This window comes from Erinaceus europaeus, chromosome 2 (assembly GCF_950295315.1).
Source record: "Erinaceus europaeus chromosome 2, mEriEur2.1, whole genome shotgun sequence".
In the NCBI taxonomy this organism is placed as follows: domain Eukaryota; kingdom Metazoa; phylum Chordata; class Mammalia; order Eulipotyphla; family Erinaceidae; genus Erinaceus; species Erinaceus europaeus.
This window is the reverse complement of record NC_080163.1, coordinates 65,728,744-65,748,366: the sequence shown is the minus strand read 5'-3', so window position 1 is coordinate 65,748,366 and position 19,623 is coordinate 65,728,744. Positions and strand designations below refer to the sequence as shown.

The 19,623-nt window shown below is 46.8% G+C and overlaps 1 protein-coding gene across 9 annotated transcripts in view; it reads right to left on the bottom strand.

Annotated features, from left to right (window-relative positions):
* The window catches only part of FGFR1 (fibroblast growth factor receptor 1), an 82,413-nt gene that overhangs the window by 6,980 nt on the left and 55,810 nt on the right, over positions 1-19,623 (bottom strand). For 2 of the 9 annotated variants that reach the window (XM_016185392.2, XM_060182447.1), the window contains exons 3-10: positions 16,418-16,684; positions 15,012-15,101; positions 14,596-14,768; positions 9,395-9,518; positions 7,765-7,955; positions 5,013-5,157; positions 2,632-2,834; positions 169-314 (exon numbers count right to left, since the gene is read on the bottom strand). In XM_016185392.2, coding sequence (XP_016040878.1) covers positions 169-314; positions 2,632-2,834; positions 5,013-5,157; positions 7,765-7,955; positions 9,395-9,518; positions 14,596-14,768; positions 15,012-15,101; positions 16,418-16,684 — 1,339 coding nt within the window. The remainder of the gene's footprint in view (positions 1-168; positions 315-2,631; positions 2,835-5,012; positions 5,158-7,764; positions 7,956-9,394; positions 9,519-14,595; positions 14,769-15,011; positions 15,102-16,417; positions 16,685-19,623) is intronic. The other 7 variants (XM_060182435.1, XM_016185390.2, XM_016185391.2 and 4 more) reach the window with 7 other exon arrangements.

The following is a 19,623-nucleotide window of genomic DNA, read 5'->3' as shown; positions in this document are numbered from 1 at the left end:
AGGATATCCCATCTCCACCTCTGCATATGCCACTCAACAGAGAGCAGACAGTGGAGATAGTTTCTGCAGGAAGCTGGTGTACCTTCATTCCCCAGAGGGTCTTTGTACATATACACACCTCCCACCAGTGGAATACTAAGTACAAAAAAGCAGAGTCAGAATATCTACCTGTCTCGAGGCAGTTCCCAACGAGGGTCTTCGGGAAGTTCGTATTCAGAGACCCCAGCTAGCATGGGAGTCCCACTGGAAGAGAGACGTGAAGGCCGAACCAGCAGAACCCCAGAATTCATGGATGCACTGGAGTCAGCTGACACCTACAGAAAGAGTGGGGTCACCCTTCTAGCAGGGAGGGGGTGTGGCAATGGCAGGGACTTTTCACTGATGGCAAAGACCTATAGCTGTTACCTGATGTCCCTCAATATGGAGGGGCAGAAAGACTGCAAGTGGTCAGACGGTGTTAAATTCATTAGAACACCGACTTACTCTTACCATCGGTGATTCTTTCTGGATTTCATTCTATTCACCTATAACATGAGCAAGCCAGAGGCACCTTCTAGGTTGACATTCTCTGACTTCTCATTACCTTAACAACTGTTCTTATCCCAGACCTTTGTATAGGCCCTGCCTCAGATGAAAATCTTTAACTCTTTTATTTATTTATTTATTTATTTATTTATTTTTGCCTCTAGGGTTATCGCTGGCATTTTGTGCCTGCACCACAAACCCACTGCTCCTGGAGGCCATTTTTCCCATTTTGTTGTCCTTGTTGTTGGATAGGACAGAGAGAAATGGAGAGAGGAAGGGAAGACAGAGAGGGGGGGAGATGGGGGCTCAAACTGGGATCTTTACACTGGCCCTTGTGCTACCACCTGACCCCCTATTTATTTATTTTTTAACCAGGGTACTGCTCAGCTCTGGTTTATGGTGGTGTGGGGGATTGAGCCTGGGACTTTGGAGCCTCAGACATGAAAGTCTCTGCATAACCATTATGCTATCTACCCCCAACCTGAGAATCCCTAACTCCTAAGGTACATTCCAGAATTAGCAGAGTTCTGAGTAACTTGTTCGATTTCCTTTGATGAGCAGAGGGTGGGTAATCAAGGGGGGGGGGATGAGAAACTAGGGACCCACTCAGAGCTCTAGTCTATATCTCTGCATGTTAAAAAAAGGTTTTTTTTATTTTATTAATGTGAGGGGGGTGGGAGAGAGAGGGAGGAGAGAGAGAGAGAGAGAGAGGGTAGAAAAAATGGAGAGAGAAAGGGAAAAACCAAGATCAGAGCATCACACTGGCACATATAACGCTGAGGACTGACCTTGGGACCTCATGCCTGTGAATCCAACTCTATCCTAGGATGTGTCGCTGCATTTCTAACTGACTCCCGAGGACTGTTCATAATTATGCAACATCAGCTGTACACTCAGGGCTTGCAGTTGGTGTGTATAAAAAAAAAAATCACAGGTTGGGAGTCGGGCAGTAGTGCAGTGGGTTAATCGTAGGTGGCGCAAAGCGCAAGGACCAGTGTAAGGATTCTGGTTCGAGCTCCTGGCTCTACACCTGCAGGGGAGTCGCTTCAAAGGTGGTGAAGCATGTCTGCAGGTGTCTGTCTTTCTCTCCTCCTCTGTGTCTTGCCCTCCTCTCTCCATTTCTCTCTGTCCTATCCAACAACAATGATATAAAATAACAACAATAATAACTACAACAGTAAAACAACAAGGGCAACAAAAGGGAATAAGTAAATAAATATTTAAGAAAAAAAAGAATTCACAGGTTGTGACTCGGCAGTGGTACAACTGGTAGAGTTCCATATTATCATGTGCAAGGACCCACATTGAAGGCTCTGGTCCCCACCTGCAACGGGGAAGCTTCATGAATGGTAGAGTAGTGCTGCAGATGTTTTTATCCCTTTCTATTTCTCTTTATCTCTGTTAGGAAAAGAAAAACAATAACAACAAAAGAAAAAAGAAAAGAAAAGGCTAACAGGAGTGGTGGGGTCATCATGCAGACACTGAGTCCCAATGACAACTCAGTGGTAGGAAAAAAAGGGGGGAGGGCAAGGGTCAGGTAAAACACACATGCTACTATGTGTAAGGACCTAAGTTCAAGCCCCCTGGTCTCAACCTAAAGGTGGGAAGCTTCAAAAGGAGTGAATGAATCAGTGCTGCAGGTGTCTCTCTTCCTTTATCCTTCTTTATCTCTCCCTTCCCTCTTAATTGCTCTCTGTCAACAAAATAAAGGAAAAAAGGAGGGAGGGGGGCTGAAGGAAGGGTTATGGGAGTGGTAGAGTCACTGTACAGGCACAGTAACTGTGAAAGCAATGAAGAAGAAAAAAAAAAGTATGAAGAGGAGGAAAGGGAAAGAGGAAAGGAAAGGGAGGAGGAGGAGAAGAAAGGAAGAAGAGGGAAAGAAGGTGAAATGGAAGGGGGAAGGGGAAGGAGAAATCTCAAGGATTAGAACAGCTAGAAACCAGTCTCTGGATCACTTAGTTCAGGGAACTGTAGAGGCCAGAAAACCAAGCTCTTCACTACAGGCTGGGGACACTGAGAGGACAAGGCCACAGAGGCCTTGGGGAAGTCCTCAGAGGTGCAGGGAGAGGACAGGATGCAGAATGTGCAAATCCCCCATCTACTTTCTGTTACCTGTCTGCGCAGAGGGATGCTCTTGGCCAGCTTGTGCACGGCCATCTGGCTGTGGAAGTCACTCTTCTTGGTGTTGCTCTTCATCTTGTAGATGATGACAGACCCCACCATACAAGAGATGAGGAAGGCCCCTGTGCAATAGATGATGATCTCCAGGTACAGGGGTGAGGTCATCACTGCCGGTCTCTCTTCCAGGGCTGAGTCAGTGTGAACAGGGAGTTAGCAGGCTTGGGAGCCCAGTCCACTGGAGTCCCAGCTCCATTTAAAAAAAAAAAAGCAACACCCATCTCCTTTCCTTCAAGAATCTTAGATGAGAGGAACCAAACCAGATCCTAGCCAGGATTGGGGTTCTGCTATAAACGATTCAGATGCCATGTGTTCTTTAGGCTCCTGGCACCTGACCTGAACCTCCCCCAGAGAGATGGGCCAGAACTACCTTGCTATAGGAGGTCCATTGTTTCAGGATCTCTCCTTGTTCAGTGATTCTGCTTGGCTAGACAAGTACCAGGTACCCTGAAGGGATAGCCGAGAACTCTCTTTTCCTAGATGTCCTTGTCTGCAGTGCCTCAGCACCGTGTATACACCCCTTTCACATGGGATGAAAAAATTGCTCATGTGTCCTTTTGTCCTGACTTTTCCATGAAAGCCCAGAGGGCTGGGGTGGGACCTCATTCATTTCTGCATGTCACACTGCCTAGCATATGGTGACAGTCAGAATGATGACAAATACAGGGTGGGAACAACTAGCTTGTGGCCTGAGGGGGGTGTTCCTTTTGTCTATGCCACCACTGTCAGGTCAGACAAGTATCTATGGGAACTAGCCAAACCACAGGTAAAAACCCACTTGATTTCCCAACATATGAGATGATCATTTAAACTTTTCTGCAGTTCCCAAGAATCCTGCTCAGGAGGCAGGGGAGATAGTACAATGGTGATGTAAAAAGACTTCTGTGTCTGAGGCTCTGAGGTCCTCAGCACCACCATGCGCCAGAGCTGAGCAGCTCTCTGGTTTAAAATAATAATAACAATAAACAAACATAAAATTCTACCCAGAGACTCTAAGTCTTAAAACTGAAGAGGAAAATGGAGGAGGAGCACTGCTTTCTTCACTTCTCTCAGCTTCCCTTTAGAATTCATCTGGTCCCAGGACAACCACCCAGATCACCCATCACCTCCCATTCCCCATGACAGACAGGGGAGTGAAACCCAGACCTACAGCATGACCTTATAGATACTTTCCCCTATGAGCCTCCTTATCCCTTCCACTCCCCACTCTCACTGAACAGTCCCTTTAGAAGACACCAGCCAACCACAGGGGCAGGTAACTGAGGGAACCTCCCCACAGAGGAACTAGGTGTGCCCCAAGGCTGAACCCAAAAAGAATTTCCTGAGCCCCCATAGGGGATAGCACTGCTGATAACAAGAGAGAAGTGTTTCTGTTTTTCTCTTTCTCCAAGTGTAGAGAAATGGAAGACAACTAACTGCTTGAGATCACACAGGACAGACAATGATAACAACAGAACGCTTCTCTGCCTCCAGCGGGGGCGTTATCAGACCTGTGGGTGGGCAGGCCATAGGAAAGAAGGAGGGGTGGAGAGAGGAGGAGGGAGAGGAAAGAGGTCAGAGTCAGCAGTCACAAGAACAGAACCACACCCAGACTCATGTTACACACAGATACTCAGAAGCAGCAGCACCAGCACCCAGCTTGGCCCTGCAGTCTTGCAGTCACCAGCCCGTCACCTGGAGTAGGCTCCTTCCTTCTCAGTCCCAAACAGTAGCCAAAGAGGAGAAATGGGTGTTAACACCCTCTCTTCCCAAGACCCCAGGCTGCTTGAGACTGGCCTTACTTAAAGCTGTTTGCGACTGATTTAATTCTCATTTAGGTAGAACCTTTCTCCCTAGCAAATCAGAGGATGGAGGTCTGAGAGGCTGTTTTAGCATCAAGCCTCTTTTTACAGTGTCTCCGCTCCGTTCAGTTTGAGGAAGGAGGGCAGCTGCTGAGACTTTCAGTCAGCCATGCCAGGCACTTGGTTGTGTGTGGCTGTGGGAAGGCTGCCGGGCTCAGGGATGGAAGGAGCCTACTTGGAGTAAAGACCCAGATGTGGGTTAAATCCAGACCCCTGCATGCATTGCCATGGCTACAGGGACAGCCAGATGTGAGAGGGTTCATTCAGGTGGGTGGGCTCTGGATTCCAGCAACAAAGGAGGACAGCTCCCGTGTGACCCAAGAGGACACACTGCTGGAGCCGCCTGCTGGTCTTTGGAGCCCACTCCTCTACCCATCCCAGCTCTGGGTCTCCCCCAGCCCTACAATGCATGCTCCCCCCGTGCCTGTGGCAAGGTCAGGACACTGAGAGGAGAAGTACAGTGTATACCTTCCAGAACGGTCAACCATGCAGAGTGATGGGAGAGTCCGATAGAGTTACCCGCCAAGCACGTATACTCCCCCGCGTCCTCAAAGGAGACATTTCTTAAGTGAAGCACCTCCATCTCTTTGTCGGTGGTATTAACTCCGGCAGTCTAGAAGAGACAACGGAAGGAAAATGGACAAGCACCGGGCATGAGACTTCCAAGAGACATAGAGAGGGAGGAAGGAAAAAGAAGGGGGCGGGAAAAAGAGGAAGAACTGCTCCCGAGCGTCTCCTTTGCAACAAAGAACAAACGAACAAGAACAAAAAGAAACCACCAGGCAGCAAGACCTGTTAGAGAAAGAGAGTGAGGCACTGAGGGGGGAACTCCGGCAGACCTGAGATGATGACGGCTGGTTACAACCCTTCACCAGATGCTGGCAGCCCCTGGCCCATCCAAGCATGCGGGCGGTGGGCAGCATGGAGAAATGGGGCCCGGTGAGAGGGGGGCTGTTTGGTTTCAGGTGAAGAAAGTCTGAGGGTACACACAAGAGGGATGGAAGGGTGTGGAGTCACACAAGCACATGTATGTGAACGTGCGTGCGTGCACACACACACACACACACACACACACACACACACACACACGCAGCCTGCAGATGCTGGTTTGCATGGGCTCGCCTGGCCCTTCTCCACCCCTCAAACCTTCAGTCTGCACACTTGTTCACGACGCAGCCAGACTTCCCACAGTACGTACACACAGCCAAGGGCCAACAGAGAAGGCACAGAGGGAGCAGACACCAACACAGTACCAAACCAAACCAGCCTCCCAGGCCGGGTATTTTTCCATGGCTCAGGGCACTAAGAAAACAGCAGGATAACAGGGAGTTTGGCTCTGGCTCCCCACCTGCCCCAGCAGTGTGAGGCCTATATCAGACTCCCAGTACAGGGCCCCATCCGGCTCCCCATTACCTTTAGGCACAGGTCTGGTGACAGTGAGCCACGCAGACTGGTTAGCTTCACCAATATAATTGGAAACCTTACACACATACTCCCCGCTCTGGGCCTCTGTCACATTGAACAGGGTCAGCACCTCCGCATCCGAGCTATTAATCCCCGAATGCTGGAACAAACCAATGACACGCCAGTCAGTAGGGCAAACAGCAGGATGGAGGCTGTACTTTGCTCTCAAGTAATGTTAAGGCAGGCCCAGGGAGCTAAGGCAAGGGAGTGAGTCCGTGAAATGTGTTACCCTTCCCTAGATTGCAGGACAGAAACAACTGTCTTCAAAAGTCTTTGGGTTGAAGAATGGATGCAGCCTAGACGGTCATCAACAGATGACTGAAAAAAAAGTTGGGGGGGAGCAGGTGGTGGCGCACCTGGTTGAGTGCACATGTTAGAATGCACAAGGACCTAGGTTTGAGCCCCTGATCCTCACCTGCCAGGGGAAAGCTTTGTGAGTGGTGAAACAGGACCATAGGTGTCTTTCTGTTTCCCCTCCTCTCCCTATCTCCCCCTTTCCTCTCAATTTCTCGCTGTCTCTATCCAATAAGTAAATGCAGATAATAATATTAATAAAAAGTTATGGGATATATTCTCCCTGGAATACTACTCAGCAATCAAAAAGATGAGGGCATGTCCTTTGAGACAAAATGAGTGGAAGGAGGGGGGTTTATTATGCTTAGCAAAACAAGAGGCGAAAGACAACTACCTGATAGTTTCACTCATACATGGAATACAGAGAACTAAACCACACGAACTTGCAAAAACAACAAAACCAAAGAAAAAAAACATGCAAAAAAACTGGTTCCAAGACTTTGTGAGAACTATGGTATGGGTACAGAACTCTGGTGGTGTGTGTGGTATGGAACTATACCCTATAATCTTACAATCTTGTAATCCATTATTAATCATAAATTAAAAATGGCTTAAAAAAAGTCTTTGGGTTGCAACATTAACTTAAAATAACCACTGCCCCCCCACCCCAAAGTTCTATTGGTATTGAGATAACTCCTTTAAAATGGGGACAGGGATTAAGAATAGAGACAGTGGCCATGGCCCCAAGGTTGACGGTCCTGTTTGCAGCTTCAATACCATTAGTTAAGAGAAGAGACAGTCAATCCATCTTTAGGGCAGTCAAGCCGGGGGAGGATGAGATCTAACTTTGGGACCAGGAGGTAAACCACTTTCCCAGCTCGTGGATACTTCCTGTTACAAGATTCACTGGAGAATTAGGCAATTACCTTCTCTGAATTAATGGAGCATTCAGGGACAAAGTCTGGGAGCGAGAGGAAAAAGGAAGAAAATGCCATTACTCTTGACGGCGCTTGGAATTTACCAGGGGCATTTGCTTTTCCAGCTCCACCTAAGCTGTGTGTATGCCGTTCTCATCTGCTCCCACTTGCCAGAAGGAATGTGATTTGGGAAGCAGGGCAGAGAACAGGAAAGGCTTCCACCCTGGGCAATGGAAAAGCAGGAGTCCAAATGCTTTGCAGAGTAGCTAACTCAAAGGCGCCAGCAACGTCACTCTTTAAGCTCCTTAGAAACGAGCACTACCCACAACCACGCAGTCCTCTGTTCCCATTACAGCTCCACTCTGACCAGCCACTAGCCCTGAGGAGCTGGCTAGGTTCTTAGCTTGAGACAGAGCATGCAGGTGTCTGAGGTTAAAGCATGAACCTCAGTCCTGAACACTGAGATCAACTACAGCAATTGGAACCCTGGGAGATAGCAGTCTCCTTTCGAATATCTAGCCCATGAAGACTGGGGTAAAGATTACCTTCAGGATCTGAACATAAGGCAGGTTGTCCGGACCAATCTTACTCCCGTTCACCTCGATGTGCTTTAGCCACTGGATGTGGGGTTGAGGATCACTGTACACCTTACACATGAATTCCACGTTGCTGCCCAGGGCTACTGTCTTGTTGGCAGGCAGACCTGCCTGCAAGATGGGCCGGTGAGGGGATCGCTCTGTGGGGAAAGAGAGAGGAGAGGCTCTCATCCCATCTCTGCTCTGAGCTGGGATGCTGATGGAGGGCGCTTATCTCAAAGACCAGGAAGAAAACTGCATCTGCTTCCCCAGTGATGGGTAGTGCACTTTTCAGAACCTCTGCTAAGGCCCAGTCCTATGAATCTGAACTAGTAGAAGAACACCCCATTCTTGGAACCTCGTCCTCTTCCCTATTCATAGGCATAAAAAAGTCTCACTTGCTTATTAGCAAACTTTCTCTCTCTAAGACTTGTGAGAACTATGGTGGCTATCTCTGGGAGGTGGGAGAGAGGGGACAGACACCGAATTTTGGTGGTGGGTGTGGTGTGGAACTATATACTCTAATATTACTAACTTGTAACCTGCTATTAATAACAATTAAAAAATGAAAAAGTCTTGCTTGCTTTAGTAAGAACCTTCTAACAGTCACACTTTGAGACCTCAGCATGCCTTACTCTCTTTAACTCAAAATTACTGTCACTTAGTTATTTGCTATTTGGGGCATGGTACAGGAGCACCAACATCACTGAGGGGCCTGCTAGAAAGGCCAAACTAGCGCCAGGACTCCTAGGTAAGAAGCTTCTTTCAGGACCATATCCTCAAAACCAAGATAGAACCTTGGTTGTAAAACTACCTTAAGATTCTGGCCTGGGAGTTGGCATAATGGATAAAGCAATGGACTCAAGTTCAATCCCTGGTGAGTCAGATTCTCTCTCTATTATCTCATTAATAAATAAAGAGATGTTTATATAACTACTTTAGGATCTCCAAAGAAAGAGACTGAGAAGATCTAGAAGGAAAAGGTTGTAGCCACAGACCCTGAAAGCATGACAGTCTTTCTACTGTTCTCAGCGATCCACTGAAGTCAGCATAAGCCTGAAGTTTTGCATTAAGTAGATTTCTGGCCTCTCTAAGCCTTGGTCTGCTCTTCGATGTGGGAGGAATAACAGTGCCCACTTTGCAGGGGATACAGGGGAACGACTAATGATGTAGTTAAGGATATACCATGCTGCTGACATTCAGGAAATAACAGTTGCTTCGATGGTAAATTTTATAGATAAGAAAAGCCAGGGGCATGAGGAACTGGGTTCAAGCCACCAACCCCCAACTGCAAGGGGGAAGCTTCATGACTAGGAAAGCAGTACTGCAGGTGTCTCTCTCTTTCTCTCTCTCTTCCTATCTCCCCCCCTCAATTTATCTCTATCTTATTAAGTACATACATACATGCATACATACATACATACGTACACACATACATATTAAAACAACAGAAGATTCTGGGTCAAAAGAGGTAGCCACCCGCCTAAAGAGACAAGTGTTGATAATCACACACATCATCAGCATTCTACATTGGAGTAACCTGGACCCCAAGGCTGTTTTCTGAAGCTCTTGTTCCTCCTGTGGTCTTTCCCATTCTTACCCACAACATCCAGCTGGTAGGTGTGGTTGATACTGCCATACTCATTCTCCACAATGCAGGTGTAGTTCCCCTTATCGGATGGCACCACAGAATCCATAATGATGCTCCAGGTGGCATAACGAACCTGAGGGGAACATGGCAAAAGGTTCCATTGAAGGTCCAAGGAAAACCAGTGGAGAGCCAGGGGCATGGCAATGGTGCCACATGGCACTCATCCTCTAGTGAGGGTACAGAGCTTATAGTCCCCGTGTGCAGTATGTCAAGCAAGATGAGGTGTGGATGAGCTCCTCCCAGTCTATTTATACCCCAATGGCACAAACACATCACACAGATTGGCAGGTGTGCGTGAGATGTTCTGGAAGTCTAGCCACAGCAGCTTAGGCCATCTGGGATCCAGGCAACAGTGCCTTCTGCACTCCTGAATATACCAGCAACTTTCCCAATTCTGAATCTCTGTCCATGCTCTTATGCTGGAACAGCATCTGGTCAAGAATCCCATCTAACCCTACCTACCCTTGACATCTCATTTCAAAAACCATCTTCCATACGCCCAGCTCATTTTTAGATCAGAGCTGTACTGAAGCATTGGTTACAACTTCCTTTTTTATTTTTTAATTAAAAAATTTTAATTATCTTTATTTATTTATTGGATAGAGACAGCCAGAAATCTAGAGGAAACGGGGGGGGGGGGGAGAGAGGAAGAGAAACAGAGAGACACCTATAGCACTGCTTCACCACTCGTCAAGTTTTCCCCCTGCAGGTGGGGACTGGGGACTTCGAACCTGGCTCCCTGTGCACTGTAATATGTGCCCTCAACCAGGTGTGCTACCACCCAGCCCCACAACCTCCTTTTAACAGTGGTGCCCATGAACATCTGTCCCATTACTAGACCAGACATTCTTTTTTTCTTTTTTGCCTCCAGGGTTATTGCTGGACCAGGAATACACTGCTCCTGGAGGCCATTTTTTTTCCTTTTGTTAGTTTTTATTGTTGTTGTGGTTATTATTATTGTTGCTATTGATGTCATTGTTGTTGGACAGGACAGAGAGAAATGGAAGGAGCAGGGGAAGACAGAGAGGGAGAGAGAAAGATAGACACCTGCAGACCTGCTTCATCACCTCTGAAGCGACTCCCCTGCAGGTTGGAAACCAGGGGCTCTAACCGGGATCCTTAAGCTGGTCCTTGCGCTTTGTGCCACCTGTGCTTAACCCGCTGCGCTACCACCTGACCCCCAGACCAGATATTCTTTATGGGTGGGAATGCTGTCCATAGCAGAGATGCTTGTATTTGGAGAATTAATTTAAAATATTTCTATTTTTGTTCTGATCTCTGTTTTTGTTACTTAAAATTCATGAAAAAAGAGCAGCTAGGTGAGATGGGAAATAGGAAACTTAAGGATGACCAGAGACACTAAAGAAGGGATTATTATGAAGGTCTTCCTAGAAATGGAAGTGAGTATAGGACACAAACAGGTAATTTATATAACCAGAAATGGAGAATCAGGGCAGGGTGGGGTGGGGGAGATAGTATAATGGTTATGCAAAAAAGACTTCCATGCTTAAGGCTCCAAAGTCTCAGGTTCAATACCCTATCCCATAAGCCAGAGCTGAGCAATGCTGGGGGGGGGGGGGGATTACTATTAACATGTGAAAACTATAAACTTTTAAAATAAGTACAGTTAACATAAGAGAACAATGAGATACTCTCATCTATCAAATTTGTTGGCAAAAGTATATAAAGTAAGTGATTATTCTTAAGCTCTGTTACGGAAGGGTGAATTAATTTTCCCTTTCAAGCAATCGTTACTACAGTAAAATAAACACACCCCCAACTTATTGTCCACAGCATCCTCTATTATTACAATAAAATTTTATGTTCTCTGCTGTACTTCTGACTCTCATTTCCTGGCACATATTCTAAAGAGAGACGTTCAAGAAATGTTCATGTTATGAACTAATAAGTGAATGAATGAATGAATAAAATTACATAACTACCAGGGTGGAAAATAACAATATAGCTTAAACATGGTTATATTTCAGGGGTCTGAGCACATGCCTTCCTTGTGTGAGGTTCTGGATTTGATTCCCAGTGTCACACAACAGCACCAAAGTCAGAAAGGTGCAACTCCATGGAGGGTGTTTGTTTTCTTTTTTTTTTTTAATTTTATTTATTTATTTTATTTTATTTATTTATTTTTTCCTCCAGGGTTATTGCTGGGCTCAGTGCCTGCACCATAAATCCACCGCTCCTGGAGGCCATTTTTTCCCCCTTTTGTTGCCCTTGTTGTAGCCTCGTTGTGGTTATTATTATTGCCATTGTTGATGTTGTTCGTTGTTGGATAGGGCAGAGAGAAATGGAGAGAGGAGGGGAAGACAGAGAGGGGGAGAGAAAGATAGACATCTGCAGACTTGCTTCACCACCTGTGAAGCGACTCCCCCTGCAGGTGGGGAGCCGAGGGGCTCCAACCGGGATCCTTACCCCATCCTTGCACTTTGCGCCACATGCGCTTAACCCACTGCGCCACCGCCCGACCCCCGGGGGTGTTTGTTTTCTCTATCCTTTCTTGTTCTCTCTCTAAAATATAAAAAAAATATTGGAGCAGAGAAGTGGCTCAGCAGTACTGTACATATTTAAGGTCAGATACCAAGGTGATCCCTGGCACTACATTAAAAATAGTATTAATAAAGTTCATATTGGATCAAGCAACGTCATGCCTGTTGAACTATACTAAGGAATAGTAAAAAAAAAAAAAAATGTTTGTGGTTAGGAAAGTGGCTAAAGACTAGGCCTTGTATGTGTGACGTCCCAAATTCAACCCCTGGTATGGAATATGCCAGAGTGGTGCTCTGGTTCTCTCTCAATAAGCAAGCAAGCCTTTAAAAAATGCAGGGGATGGGGACGTGTGTGTGTGTGTGTGTGTGTGTGTGTGTGTGTGTGTGTGTGTGTGTGTGTGTGTGTGTGTGTGTGTGGTGGTGGTGGTGGTGGTGGTGGTCATGGTGGTGGCAGCTCACTCAATAGACTGTACACATTACCATGCATGAGGTTTAAGTCCCTGGTCCCCATCTACTGGGGAGGTGGGGTGCTTCATGAGCAGTGAAGCAGGTATCTTTCTGTCTCTCTGTCTCTCTCTGTCTCTCACAGTGGAATCTTTTAGACTGAGCCCCAGTGATCACCCTGGTTGGTGGTACACAAAAAGAAAGTTGACAAAGACTTAAGTACCAATGAGTACTTAAACACTTCTCCTGCAACATTAACATAGCAAACAACGAAACAATAGTTGATATGTAAAATAACTAAATGAGGTATTTGAATAACAGAATATTATGAGGTCATAGAATATTTCAGACACAAGGCAAAAGATTTGTGCCATAATGCTAATAAACAACAAGATAAGGAATTTATGCAAGGGATGGGGAGATAGAACAGTGATTTCATGTCCAAGACTTAGAGACCAAAACCTGGCACCACTATAAGCCAGAGCGCACCAGTGCACTTGCAAAACAAAAACAAAAACTGCATAAAAACAATGTGATCAACTATTTAAAAACCAGACAGACAGAAGAGGGAAAAGATTTCAGCCCCTGTAAAGCTTTAACGTTACTTGCATATTTTTTTTTTTGCATTTGAAAATTTCTAAAATGTGTTATCTTTATAGTTAGTAGGCATTATTTAAAATAATTAAAAGGCAAATAACAAGAATGATATTTTGGAGGGCTGGCAAGATAACTCACTGGGAGAGTGTCCACTTTGCCACATGTATGACCCAGGTTCTAATCCTGCCCTTGTAGTACTGGAGGAAGCTTTGGTACTATGGTATCGTTCCCTTTCTCCTTCTGCCTCTCTCTTCCTCTATCTATCCATCTGAAAAAGTCAGTGTGGAGTGGTGAAGCCCCAGCAACAACAATAAAATAATTTTCTTAAAAAAAAAGATTTACTTATTTTTAATGAGAGAGAAGCAGAGAAAGAACCCGAGGTCAGCTCCCTGCTCCTGCTGTGCTGGCTTACTGCTCGAGCTACATGTCTGCATGATAAATTCACTGCTCCCGGTGGCCATTTTTTTGCTTTTCCTTTCTTTTCTTTTTCTTTGATAGGACAGAGAGAAACTGAGAGAGGAGTGGAGATAGAGAAGACGAAGAAAAGAAAAACACCTGCAGTATGGCTTCACTTCTTGTGAAGCTCTCCCCACCCCCTCCGCCCCACAGGTAGGGATCAGGAGCTTGAACCTGGTCCTTAACATAGTAATCGTGTGCTCAACCTGGTGCACCGCTGCCTGGCCTCACAATAAAGATTTTCTTTCTCTTTCTTTCTTTCTTTCTTTCTTTCTTTTTTAAATTTCTTTAAAAAAATTTTTTATATTTATTTTCCCTTTTGTTGCCCTTGTTGCTTTTCATTATTGTTGTAGTTATTACTGTCATTGTTATTGATGTCGTTATTGTTAGATAGGACAGAGAGAAATGGAGAGAGGAGGAGCGAAAGACAGAGACATCTGCAGACCTGCCTCACTGCTTGTGAAGAGACTCCCCTGCAGGTGGGAAGCTTGAATTGGGATCCTTAAGCTGGTCCTTGCGCTTTGTGCCATGTACCCTTACCCCGCTGCACTACCGCCCAACTCCCCCTTTCTTTCTTAAATTAAAAGTATTTATTTGGGAGTCGGGCGGTAGCGCAGCGGGTTAAGTGCACGTGGCGCAAAGCTCAAGGACCGGCATAAAGATCCCGGTTTGAGACCCCAGCTCCCCACCTGCAGGGGAGTCGCTTCACAGGTGGTGAAGCAGGTCTGTAGGTGTCTGTCTTTCTCTCCCCCTCTGTATTCCCCTCCTCTTTCCATTTCTCTCTGTCCTATCCGACAACAATGACATCAATAACTATAACAATGAAACAACAAGGACAAGAAAAGGGAATAAATACATAAATAAAAACTAAAAAAAAAAAAGATTTAAAAAAATTTAAAAAAGTATTTATCTTAATGAGATACAGAAATATCTATTATCTATCTATCTATCTATCTATCTATCTATCTATCTATCTATCATCCCTGAGCACTACTCAGCTCTGATTTATGGTGGTGTTGGGATTGAACCTTTGGTGTCTTGAGCATGAAAATCCTTTTGTATACCCATTATGTTGTCCACTCAGCCTGACAATAAGGATTTTCTAAGTCAGCTTCTCCTGTTCTATTTTAACTTCTGTATACACACACTTACCTTGTAACCTCCAATTCTGTGGTCAGGTTTGAATTCTTTGCCATTTTTCAACCAGCGTAGAGTGGGATTAGGAGTTCCACTGGAAGGGCATTTGAACTTCACTGTCTTGGCAGCTGGCACGGCATGTAGTTTCTTTTCCATCTTCTCTGGAGATGTCCAGTATGGAGCCACGGCTGCCCGGGAAAGTCAAGGGCGGGGATGGGGTGCCAGTCAGGCTTAGAAGGAGCAAGGACCCAAGCCAGCACCTGGTGGTGTCCACCTCCCCATTCCCAACACCCATCAACCATACCCAAGAGGCCAACCATCATGACCCCATACACACCTCCCTTTTTCCAAACAGCCACCCCAGCCTCCTTTTTCCTGCCAAACCCAACACCCAGGCCCAGAGGGCAGTAAGGTAGGAAACAGTGTCTCACGCATACGGTTTGGTTTGGTGTTATCTGTCTCTTTCTCCTCTGAAGAGGAGTCATCGTCGTCGTCGTCATCCTCCGAGGAGGGGAGAGCATCTATAGGGAGAAGAAGGGGGCACTGAGGTCTCTCCAAGAGGACCCAGTCACCCCACAGAGCAGATACCACTCCCTATACAATGGCCTAGACATGATTTACTCAACAATTTCATGCTCAAAGTCTGTCTCCTTCTTTTTCCCCCACTCAGTGCACTGCCCTTCTCTACCCAGAAGGTTGCCCAGAGTTCCACTGGAAGCAGTAACTGGTTCATTTCATCACACCTTGTATTCTCAGGCTGTCATAGTTCATGTCCCCACTTGAATGCACGGGGTTTCAGAACCTGCAGCCCAGGAATCTGTACCATTCTTTACAGACCAAGAAGTGACTGGCCCAGATGAATCCAGACAGGCTATCCGGAAGCTATTCCAAAAGTCAAGAACTGAACAACTGACAGAATTCTCTTTTGATGCCTTAGCTAAGGTTTGGGAGCTGCTACAGAACAGGTAGGCAGCCGACCACATAGTCTGCAGCTGTCCCACATCTCTGCCCAACAAAACCCATCCCTCTGAAAACGTTTGACATACATATGGTCATGAATGAGGGTTCAGGTCATAAGTTTTCTCAGTCCTTGATTTAGTACTTTGGGAGATTGGAGGATGAAATAAAGGAGCCAGGTCCCTTGATTGGGGAAGGTGATTAATGATGTCTGAATGTAGAAGTTGCCAAGGCTACCCTCTCTGGATGCTCAGATGGCTTAAAACTTCAGCTTCATGTTGCTTAATTCTAGTTTTTTGACAGATTCTACAAGTGGCAGATCCCCAGTGAGTGAGAGAGTGAGTGTATATGTGGGCGGGGGGGAAGGAGAGAGTTCTAAGGTGTCCCAAACTGTCCTAACACAGCTCTGGAAGCTTTCTATCAGTTCCATGAACCTGGACCTTATCACAGGAGGGGCCCCAACAGATATTCTGGGGTTCTGGCCACTAAACAGAATCCCCAAGTTCAAACAGTGAGGCAATGACAGGATGGAAGTTGGCTGAGCCCTTTGCAGCACACTCCAGAGATCTGGTCCAACTGTGGTGGAGAAATCACAGAGCCTTTACTGCCCCCGGAGAATCACCAGTCACCTCCACGGGAGATGTGGAAGGTGTCAGATCTATGGCCTGGGCTCCATACCACCTGCTCATCCCTCTGAGAGCTAAGCCACGCGGCGGCAGGGAGCGATGTTAGTGGGCAGCAGTTTCTGAAGCAGAGTAGGGGGCAGATGGTGGAGGGGGAGGACGGTTCACCTCCTCTTCCTCTGAGACTAGCAGAGAGGTGTGGTGGTGGTGGTGGGGTGGATCCAGGGAGAGGGGAAGATCAGGACTTGGCTACCAACCTGAGACATTGACGGAGAAGTAGGTGGTGTCGCTGCCCGAGGGGCTACTGGTCACGCAAGCGTAGAGGCCAGAGTCGGTGGGCACGGAATCCCGCACCTCCACCTCCTCCCCAGTGATGCGGGTACGGTTGCTTTCCACCAGCTGTACCCCGTCCCGTAGCCAGTTGATGCTCTGGACATCGTCCCGCAGCCGACAGCGAAGCTGCAGCAGATCACCAGGGTGGACCAGGAAGGACTCCACTTCCACAGGGGCTCCCCAGGGCTGGGCTGCAGCCACCGCAGGGGCCGAGGAAGAGGAAGCAAGGAGAAAGAGAGAGGGCGGATGAGGAGAGAGAGAAAGAGGATTATGCTAGCTGCTCTGAGCTGCAACATCCATGAGGAGGCTGCAGAGCTGGTGAGGGGGTGGAGACTGGAACACGGGTCAGTCAGAAACAGCTGCTACCTGGGTGCACCCGCCCAACTTCTTTCCTACCCAACTCCTCCCAAGGTCAAAGGAAGAAAGAGGGCAAGTTAGGAAGCAGCTGCAGCAGCATTAAGCAGTTCCCCTTTTGTTTCTCTTGATCCTGAGGGCAAAAGATCCAACCTTCCAAGAGTTCTCTGTGTCCATGTGCCCCCACCTCCATCACACACCCAGTCTTTTGTCATGAAGAGATATTTCCCAAGGGAATGCCCCCTTTCCCTTTGGCTAGGACATTCATTCCCTAGTAACAGCTGAACAAACCCCATCCCTCAAGGATCCCACAGCTCCCACACTTTGTCAGCAGAGGGGAGGCTCTTGGTTCAAGTGTTTGGGGGCGGGGGCTGCTTCCTCCGCCCCACCCCTGTGAGTCAGATCCGTAAGACGCATTAGTGCCAGAACCAGCCCAATGAGAGGTCAAGTCAGGGGAACCTCCAGCTAACAGGTGTGGACCAGAGGCTTGGGAGCATTTGACTATTATCAGGAACAGAGGCCTGCAGCTGCCACCAACCCCACACTTGCTCTGGCAGCAGGAGCTATGGCACACAAAGCTCCTTTCTCTTCATCCCACCCTCAGGGATTTCCCCCACCCCCACCCTAAGCTTCCTACCTTCCTCTTCCCCGAAACTTACTGTCACATATCCACCCCCACCTCTGTCCCCAGAATTCAAGTGGCCCACAAGATTCAAAGGCCCATTGTCAAACCACCAAGAATCCACCTCCCTCTCCCTTAACCAGGGACTATGATGTCTATTTCCTTTGGGGATGTTCAGTCATGCCCTGGGCATCCTCTGCCAATAACAGTCCATCCCCCACCAGGAAAATGTGCCGGTGGAAGCTTTGCACCCACCACCTGGGACTGTCTCCACTGCTTCCACTGTCTTGAGGGAACCTCCTTTCTCCCCACTGGTGCACCAACAGACTCCTCGCAGAGCCCTAGTATACAAGGTTCTAAAACACAGCTGCTCTGGGGCCAGTTGGTAGCACACATGGTTGAGTGCATACATCACAGTTCAAGAACCTGGCCCCCACTTGCAGGGGGAAAGCTTTGCAAGCAGTGAAGTAGTGTTGCAGGTGTTTCTGTCTCCCTCCCTATCCATCTTCTACTTCCCTTTCAATTTCTGTCTCTATCAATTAAAAAAACAAAAAACAAAACAAAAGAAGTAACAAAATAGTAACATCTGCTTGTCCCCCTGGCACTGTAGCACTCACCCCATGTGCCTTGCCTGGCTGGTAACCCCTTCCATGAAGCCTCTTCTGGATCCCCAGGCTTGGTGAAGTGTGTGACCTCCCACCACACCTGTCACACAGCAGGGAAAGTCCCCTTTCTCAGTGGAGTTCTGAGGGTGAGGATGTGTTAGTCCCCAGGACCCACTGCAAAGCCTGGCATACAAGAGTTGCTCAATAAATGCCTGCTAGATAATGCAATAATGATATGCAAAACACAGTCTTCCTTTTTGAACTCCTTTTCTCTCTCATTGCTCTCAACTGAATGAACTCTTTCAGATTTCTTCTAGGAACCTTACAAATAAAGAAATGGGTGTCTCAGGCCAGCCAGGGGATAATAGTTTCCGTGAAGGGACTCTGAGAAGGCTACAGGCCCAGGCTCACTTCAATCTGAGGACTCAATAAAAAATATTGGGTGAATACTGAAGTCATCGAAAGAAGTAGGGGTCCTGGAACATGAGGGCAGAGGACCTAGTGGGGGTTGTATTGTTGTGTGGAAAACTGAGAAATGTCATGTGTGTACAAACTATTGTATTTACTATCAACTGTAAAACATTAATCCTCCAATAAAGAAATTAAAAAAAAAAAAGGAGTGAGGGTACTGCTTTTAACAGGTTTGGAAGGAGCCATGCAGTTACATATTAGAGTAAGTGCACACATTACTATGTGCAAGGACCTGGGTTCAAGTCCCTGCTCCCACCTATAGGCGGACGCATCATGAGTGGTAAAGCAGGTACTACAGGTGTCTTTCCGTCTTTGTCTGCCCCCCTGCTCACACCCACCCCCGCAGTACGCACACAGACACACACACATACACACTTAATTTCTCTCTCATCAAATAAAGAAAAAAAATGGCCCCACTCTCTGAAGGGAAGGTGGGCTATTATTCTACTCTTCCACTTCTGAAATGAGTGTAGCCTAGAATGTTCCCAGCTATGACTATGAACTGTCAGTTCAGACTGGGTCTAAGAGAGTATACAGGCTCCTGTGCTAAATAGAAATATATATAAGCCCTGGGTCAGACTGATGTGATAAACAGTTAATTTTATTTATATATTTTCTCCATTTCTACATTTGAGAGCTTTTCTGATACCATCTTCCCAGACAGTGTTTCTAGCATACTTCCATGTTAGCTATCAAGCTCAAGCAAAGACTTACTAAAATCAGAGCCCCCTAGGCATACAGACTTCCTAGCTTCTTTCTAACCCATGGTCCCTGTTCTTATCTGCTCTCTTCCTACTTTTTGGTTCCCGTTCATAAAAGACATTATCCACTAAGTTGCAGATGCTATGATGGAATCAAGAGTCCATCCTGACTCTTCTGGGCAGATAACCTCACCAATGTGTCCTGGGGCCCACCTCTTCAGAATCCTACCTCACTATAGAAAGATAGAAACAGGCTGGAGGTATGGATAGATCTGCCAAAATACATGTCCAGTGGAGAAGCAATTACAGAAATCAGAACTGCTAGGTATCTAGAAGGTATCTGCACCCTGAAAAAAAAAATCTGGTCCTTCTTCCTG